At 43.2% G+C, this 8,396-nt stretch overlaps 1 protein-coding gene across 1 annotated transcript in view; it reads left to right on the top strand.

Moving 5' to 3' along the window:
• Positions 1–348: 348 nt before the first annotated feature.
• RAB10 (RAB10, member RAS oncogene family) overlaps positions 349–8,396 on the top strand; it is an 82,008-nt gene continuing 73,960 nt past the window's right edge. Inside the window, exon 1 of the mRNA XM_045809256.2 lies at positions 349–1,006. Coding sequence (XP_045665212.1) covers positions 880–1,006 — 127 coding nt within the window. The 5' untranslated portion in view covers positions 349–879. The remainder of the gene's footprint in view (positions 1,007–8,396) is intronic.

Genomic DNA, 8,396 nt, shown 5'->3' with positions numbered 1-8,396 from the left:
ACCGAGAGCATCCTCAACGCAGCCGGGAGGGCGACCCCCGGACGAAAGGGAAGGGTGTCAAGGGGCTACTCCAGCGTGCCGCGCCTGCGCAGTCACCAGGCAGCTCCTCCCCGCGGGGCGTGCTCGTAACGCTGCGCACCCTATCAGACGGCCGCAGGGAGCGCGCCCGCGGCCTCGCCCTCTCTCGCCCCTCCTCTCTCTTTTCTCCGCGGGGCCTCAGACTAGGGCTCGGAGACCCGGAGCGCCGCTCTCCGCCCCCGCGTGCCCCTACACCCTCCGGCGCGCGTGCGCAGAGACGATCCGCAGGGCGAGGGCGCGAGGGAAGGGCGGGCGTACGTCCTTGCGTGCGTCTCAGGCAGCGCGCACGCCGGCGTGAGAGGGCACGGGGAAAAGGTGGCTCTGGCCGGGGCGGCTCGGCTTCCTGTGGCTATGTAGCTGAGCTCGTCGGCTCGGGGTCCTCCTTCGCTGCCACCGCCGCGGCCCGGAGCGGAGTTTCTGTTGGGGAGAGAGACTGTCCTCACGTCCGTCGCGCTCCCTCGACGGCAGAGCTTGCTCGCTCGCCCGTGGGAGCGTCCCGGCCGAGCAGCCCTGAGGGGGGAGGGGAGGCCATTTTGTCCCGACCGACTCCCCGGAACCGGGCGGAGCGGCTGGGAGAGGCTGCGGAGCCGCGGTCGCCGCCCTCGGAGGCACCGGACGCCGCCACCGTCGGGGCTTCCTCGACGAGGCCGTTCGTAGGTCGCCCGCGCCCTCTCGAGCCCTCGTTTTTCCCACGCTTCCCCGGTACTCCGGCCTGAGAACGCCCAAGTGAGGAGTTGGCCGTAGTGAGAGGGACCGATCCCTTGGGGCCGCCGGCGGCGAGAGCCTGAGCCGCTCCTCCCAATGGCGAAGAAGACGTACGACCTGCTTTTCAAGCTGCTCCTGATCGGAGACTCGGGAGTAGGGAAGACCTGCGTCCTTTTTCGTTTTTCGGATGATGCCTTCAATACCACCTTTATTTCCACCATAGGTAAGACCTGTGGGAAGATGGTGTACGGTCTGGGTAGCTGCAAACCGTTTCTTTTACTCCAGACATCTTGCTTCCCGTAATAAACGCCTTTGTTTCAGTGATTCCGATTCCAGGCGACAGACCCAAGTTACTGTTTGAATCGACATCGAGCTTGCTGGGCGGGGTCTTCCCATGCTTTCCATCCGGTCTTTTGCTTTCAAGTCTCCTACTCTCTTCATTGCCTCTATTGCAAAATATGCAGCATTAACCACGTCCCAGAATGCTGTTTCTTTAAGCGACTGGACTGGTTTTTTCCATATTTGTGTGGCGTTACTAGATGTACGATACGTGTAAGGGGTTTATTTTAGTGGTTGGGATTGAAGCCGTAGTAGTCATTTGGTAAAGGCCTGAATTTATACTTCAGGGCAAAGAGAAGATTCCATATGGTCATAACTTAGAGTAAACTTGAGGGTTTGTGTGAGGAATAATTAAAGCAAATTAGAGGGGAAAAGTGAGTTCCCCCGCGTTGACTAATCCATTGATGTGTCAAACAATCGGAGGCTCTTCGTGCTTGGGGTGGGACTCAATGGCCTGTTTGCCTCACAGTGCTTTTCCAGACATCAACAGAAGCAGTAATCTAAAAGAGATGATCAGTTTCTGTCCTCAGACCCGAAAGACTGAAGTTCTCCCTTGTATTTGACTTTACGCTACAATTTACAGGAAAACATTTGGCCAGTCCTAGCTCTAGAACTTCTCATGTACTTTCACCTCATGTTTCAGAATTACTTAGTGTGGAAGTAAGAACTAAAGATTGACCTTTTTAGTCGGTTTCCCGTTTTGGAAAAGAAAAGGGAAGGCTCTAGGAAAGTCCCTTTGGACTCTGGTTAGAAAATTTAGTGGAATTAACACGACTTGTGTTAAACGAATTGTATGTGAAAACCGTCCTCCCCCCCCCCATGAATATCTTAAAGGACACATGGTTGCTCCTGTCGTTTGGAGCCCAGCACTCAGCACTGGGGGGAATACAGTGAAACCCAATTATAAGTGTAACTAGTTTTATGTTTGAGACGATTTTAAAAAGCAGCTGCAGTCTTTCCTGAACTCTGAGAATTGCCAAAATTAAGCTGATTTCAATTTATAGCGTTACTGGAATGGTTGATGTGGATTTCTTACGACAATTTTTGTCAGCTACTTAATTCATTCTTACAAATTATGCTGAAACTAAATTGATCATTTAAAACAGATTTTAGTTTTACTCTTCCTTTTTTGGGGGTGGATAGGGGTCATCGCAATAATTATTTCATATGTACGATACTATTTTGACCTGTCATAAATTTCATGAAATTTAGAACTTGTTCTCTGCTTGTGGATTTGCCCCTCCTACCACTAAGTTTGCTTTTAATATTCCACTTTTAGCTGTAGCTGGGTGGGTCAGGTGGTTAGATAGTTCAGCAAATATTTATTGAGCACCTAGTGTTATGCACGGTTTTAGGTACTATAAGTGGTGAACAGAATAGACCCCTTGAGCAGTCTCCTGAGCACCGAGTGTGGGAAGTGCTACAATAGGGATGAGCATAGGGAGGAGGGGTGACTAGCCTAAATCATGGGGAGTCTTGAGTAGGCATGCATGGAGATGATGTCTGAAATGAAGCCTGAAGGACGTTAGACCAGAGGGAAGGGATAGGATCTAGAAATTCTGGAAAAGGGAGCACAGTATAAACCTGTAGTAAGATCAAGGATTTAATTTGTGTGGGCAACTTTAACCTGCCATTCTTTAACCTGCCATTGAGAAGGGTGGGGTGGAGAGTAGGAAGCAATGCATTAAGCCCCATCTATTCCAGTTTTTTTTGTAATGGGTACATACCCACAACTAGAACTTAATCCTGTTAGATAATGACACAATCTTGTGTAGTCCTTTTTTACGAAAAAGTTTTATTTATTTTTTTAGTAGTCTTTACACCCATCATGGGGCTCAAACTCAGAACCCTGATATCAAGAGTTTCACACCCTTCCAGCTGAGCCAGCCAGGCATCCCTTGTGTAGTCCTTTTATTAGGGAAAATGTATGGTGTTTTTGGTTTGAGCCTGCTGGGTTGGAATCCTACTTCCACAGGCTGTGGGCTTTGGCAAGTTACTTAACCTTGTGTGCTTCAGTTTCTTCTTTAAATAGGACCTACTACATAGGGTAGTTGTGAGGATTTTATGGGTCAGTGAGAGTAAAGCATCTAGCATGATACCAGGCACACTGTAGGAGCAGAGTGCATATTAGCTAGATATAGAATGAGTATCCCTTCGGCTTTTGAAGTGCAGCAGAACAAGTTACTTTAGGGATTGAATGCCCTGTGCACAGTGGTCATTCAAATATTTGTTAGGGCTCTGCTAAACAATTTCATATTAGACTCTGAAACTTTCATATTTTGATATAAAAATATTTGATGTTTGGCATTTTGATGTAGAAGGTAGGTTGAAGAGTGTGAACTGAGAAATGAATAAATAACGTAAGTGTAAAATTCTGAGCATAGCTTCGACACGTATTGCATGTATTACTCTGTGTGCAGGTTTAGAAGTCTGTTGTCTTAAACCAGTGCTGTTTAAAACAAACATAATGTGAGCCACATGGATGATATTTTTTGGTATTAAAAAAGGTAAAAAATAGTTTTTACACTAAACAAAGGAAAAGAAGGGGGTGTCTGGGTGGATCAGTCGTTTGAGATCTGACTCTTGATTTTGGCTCAGGTCATGATCTTGGGGTTGTGAGATTGAGCCCTGCTTTGAACTCTGTACTTAGCGGGGAGTCAGCTTGAGATCCTCTCCCTCTGCCCTCCCTCCCCCGTGTGTGCACAAGCTCTCTCTTTCTAAATAAATAAATCTTGGGGTGCCTGGGTCGCTCAGTCGTTTACGTGTTTAACTCTTGGTTTTGGCTCAGGTTGGTTGTGAGATTGGGCTGTGTTGGGCTCTGGGCTCAGTGTAAAATCTGCTTGAGATTCTGTTTTCCTCTGCCCCTCCCCCTGTGCTCTCGTGTTTGTGCACGCTCTCAAAATAAGTAAAAAAATTTTTAAAAAGATTTTATTTATTTTTGAGAGAGGGGAAGAGGAAGAAGCAGACTCCCTACCAAGCAGGGAACCTGACCTGGGGCTCAGTCCCAGGACTCTGGGATCATGACCTGAGCCAAAGGCAGATGCTTCGGCGACTAAGCCACCCAAGCACCCAAAATAAATAAAATCCTTAAGAAAAAATAAATCCTTTTTTTTTTTTAAAGATTTTATTTATTTGAGGGAGACAGAGAGAGCACAAGCAGGGGGAGGGGCAGAGGGAGAGGACTCCTCACTGAGCAGGAAGCCTGATGTGGGGCTCGATCCCAGGACCCTGTGATCATGACCTGAGCAGAATGTAGACACCCAACCAACTGAGCCACCCAGGCACCCCAGAGAAAAGAAATCCTTAAAAAAAGTAAAAGAAGAATTTATTTTTTATTTTTTAAAAGGATTTACTTATTTTAGAGAGAGTGTGTGCACATGGGGAGGGTGAGGGGCAGAGGAAGAGAGGGAATCTCAAGCAGACTCCCCGCTGAGCTCGGGGCTCAATCCCACAGCCCTGAGATCATGCCCTGAGCTGAAATCAGGAGTCAGACACTTAACGAATGAGCCACCTAAGTGTCCCAAAGAAGAATTAAATGATAAATTTTAACTCATTTCTATCCCAAATGTTATCATTTTATTATGTAATCAAAATTAAGAAAATGTTGACATTTTATATATATATTTTTTCAATGTGTATGTTATACTTAAAGCTAATTTCAATTTAGGTTGGGTACATTTCAAGTGCTTGACAGTCGCATGTGGCTGGTGGCTACCGTATTGGACAGTACATATCTACCTAGTCTGAACTAGCTAGTTGGCTAACGTGCAGATGACTAGAAATGACTTTGGATGTATACTACTCTTACTTTTTAAAAATTAAAATTTTATCAGTAGACTAGTGTTGTTTTTTTTCCTTTGGCTTTTTAAAAAATCTGGAGCATTCTCTAATTATGAATGATAATGAAATTTGAGTTGTTACTTGATTGTTAAAACCTCCTGAGATTTGAATAGGTAGTTACCTTGCTAGGTGAGTATTCAGAAATAAACACAAGTAAGTATTCAGAAGGGCCAAACTGTCAATATTAGGCAGGCCCTCATTATTTCAGGCAGAATCATTTTAGTTGTTTCTTGGTCATTGATTCTTGGAAGAAAGAATTTTTATAGGCTTATTGTGCTTATAGTATACTCAAAGACTACTGTATTTAAATTTTTCTGTGTATTTTAATTTCCACACATTTACATCAGAAATTATGTATGATTTTTATGGTCAGATTTATTGCAGACAGTTGCAAAAATAAATTACTGATTTGTTTCACACTCAGCATTCTCAGAGAGAATCCAAGGGCACTAGATACACAAGGCAGGGGTGGGTTGGTTTGTTTTTGTTTTGTTTTCTTTTTTTGCTGATAGATGCTAAGCACACCTAGAAGAGTCTCTTCTTCTAATGGGTGCTTGATAAATCATGAATGAAGGAAGAGAGGCAGACAGACAAGTAGTACAGAGTCAGGATCCTCTAATATAAAATAGGGGCCAGTTTTATTTTAATATTTTCCTTTCTACCTCCTTTCTGAGCATTATATATGTGAAGTAGATTGGGATCTTTGCTTAAGAATATTAGCTATTTGGCTAATAGAGTAATTTTAGGGTAAAACTGGCCTTGGAAATTCAAAGATTGAGAAATATTTGTTAAAAGAGGGTTATTGGTTTTGGATGAGCAAATTTTGGTGGTTGATTTGGTTATAACCCTCTTGGCAGTATGAGGTCAGGAAAACATTACGCTTTAGTGATATAGTAATTACATGGACTTGCCCCAAGGCAGAAATTTTTAGTGGACTGTCTTACTGAATATGCTACTTTTTGGTGGTGGTAATCCCTCCCTCCACGCCTAGAATTACTACCTTTTCCATAGGGAATTTATTTCGTTGGGAAAGGAGCGTCTGGTCTCCATGCAAGAAGTTAAATTGGTGAAGACTCTTGCCCCTGGGAGAGGTATAATGAATGCACCCTTTTGTTGTCTTTCTGAGTGTTTTTGCTAAGCTTTGGAAGAGTAGGATGATTCCACTAGCCTTCATTTAAGTATTGGCGGGTTAAATTGAACTCAGCCCATTTATATGGGGAGGCTGCTGTTTGGAGAAATGAAAAAAAACTCTTGACATATTAAACCTGTCTGGGCTTTGCTGTTATTCTCAGCAGCTACGGGAATTCCAGAATGCCTAATGAATCATTCATTTGAACACGCATTTTTAGGATTGATTAAGAACTATCCAGACATTTTTCCCAAGGAAGATATACAAATGGCTAGTAAGCACATGAAAAGATGTTTAATATCACTAATCATTAGGGAAATGCCAGTCAAAACCACTATGAGATGTTACCATTCGGATGACTGACTTATCACAAATGAACTTTGTTACACAATTACCTGTTCAAGTTCTTTCAGTTCTTTTGGGTATAGACCCAGAAGTGGAATTGCTGGGTCATGTGGTAATTCTATTTTTAAGTTTTTGAGAAACTACCATATTTTCCACAGTGGCTGCACTGTTTTACATTCCCACTATTACTGCACAGTGTTCCAATTTCTCCACATTCTCACCAACACTTATTATTTAGCGGCATTATTCATAATAGCCAAATGGTGGAAACAACCCAAATGTCCACGTGAATGGACACACAAGATGCAGTATTGTATACATAGAGTGGAATATCACTCAGCCTTAAAAATGAATGAAATTCTGGTATATGCTACAACATGGCTGGACCTTGAAAACACTGTGCTAAATGAAACAAGCCAGGGGCGCCTGGGTGGCTCAGTCCTTACCCGTCTGCCTTTGGCTCACGGTGTGATCCTGGGGTCCTGGAATCGAGCCCTGCATCAGGCTCCTCCGCTGGGAGCCTGCTTCTTCCTCTCCCACGCCCCCTGCTTATGTTCCCTCTCTCGCTGTCTGTCAAATAAATAGATAAATAAATAAAATCTTTAAAAAAAATAATAAATGAAACAAGCCAGACTGAAAAAAAAAAAGGACAAATACTATGTGAAATCATTTATATGAGGTACCTAGAATAGGCAAATTCATAGAGAAAGTAAAATAGTGGTTACCAGGGCCTGGGGACTGGGTAATGGGGAGTTATTGCTTAATTTGTACAGATTTTCAGTTAATGGGGGAATTATTGCTTAATGGTACTGAGTTTCAGTTTGGGGAGATGGATATTGGTGATGATTGTATAATAATTAGAAAATAATACCACTGAATTATATGCTTAAGAATAGTTGAAATGCACAAAAAGGCAAATTTTCACTGTATGATTGCATTTATATGAGGTATCTAAAGTCAGATTCATAGAAACAAAGTAGAATGATGGAAGGTAGAATGATAGTCCCCCAGGGAGTGGGGGAAGGGGGAAATAGGGAGTTGTTTAATGGGTATAGAGTTCCAGTTTTGTAAGATGAAAAAGTACTGGAGAGCTGTTGCATAACAGTGTGAATATATTTAAGGCACTTAAAACTTGTTAACATGGTAAGTGTTATGTATATTTTTACCATAGTTTAATAAGGTAAATTTTATGTTATGTATATTTTACTAAGAATCCAAAAAACAGAACTACCCAACACTTGAGATTCCCTGTTAAGAGCATTTGATCACACCCAGCATTCTGGGGTTGAGCCCCGCATCAGGCTCCTCTGCTGGGAGCCTGCTTCTTCCTCTCCCACTCCCCCTGCTTGTGTTCCCTCTCTCGCTGGCTGTCTCTGTCAAATAAATAAAATAAAATCTTTAAAAAAAAAAAAAAAAGAGCATTTGATCACAGATAGCCCCTCACTGTTCCATGTGATAGCTACTGTTAACCGGTGGTCATTGAGTCAAGAGGATCTTTTATAGTATTTTACCACACTTTAGTGTCATTGGTCTGTACTTTCAGATACTGAAGACAGGTTTGTCTTTTTGTTGTGTGTTATCTATGTAGAACTTCTTGGAATGTTAGAATCATGAAATATTAATGCAGGAAAGAATCCTGCAATTAATTTTAAGAGTCAGGAAACACACTGGTGAGGTGAAGGAAGTTCCAACAGATTGTATGACTAATTAGTGAAAGAGTTTTGTTTTGTTTTTTGAAAGGTTTTATTTATTTTAAGAGAGAGGGCACACATGCGCAAGGGTTGGGGGAAGGAACAGAGGGAGAGGGGAAAGTAGGCTGACTGCTGAGTGTGGGGCCCAAGGCTGGGCTCTATCTCACCACCACAAGATCATGACCCGAGCCAAAACCAAGACTCAGACACTTGACTGAGCCACACAAGTGCCCTGAAAGAGTTTTGACTAGAATCTATATCCAGTTCTG

Source organism: Ursus americanus, chromosome 7 (genome assembly GCF_024610735.1).
Source record: "Ursus americanus isolate L20-20 chromosome 7, mUrsAme1.1.p, whole genome shotgun sequence".
NCBI classification, from domain to species: Eukaryota; Metazoa; Chordata; class Mammalia; order Carnivora; family Ursidae; genus Ursus; species Ursus americanus.
Note: the sequence above shows the minus strand (reverse complement) of the source record. Positions and strands in the feature narration are given on the sequence as shown.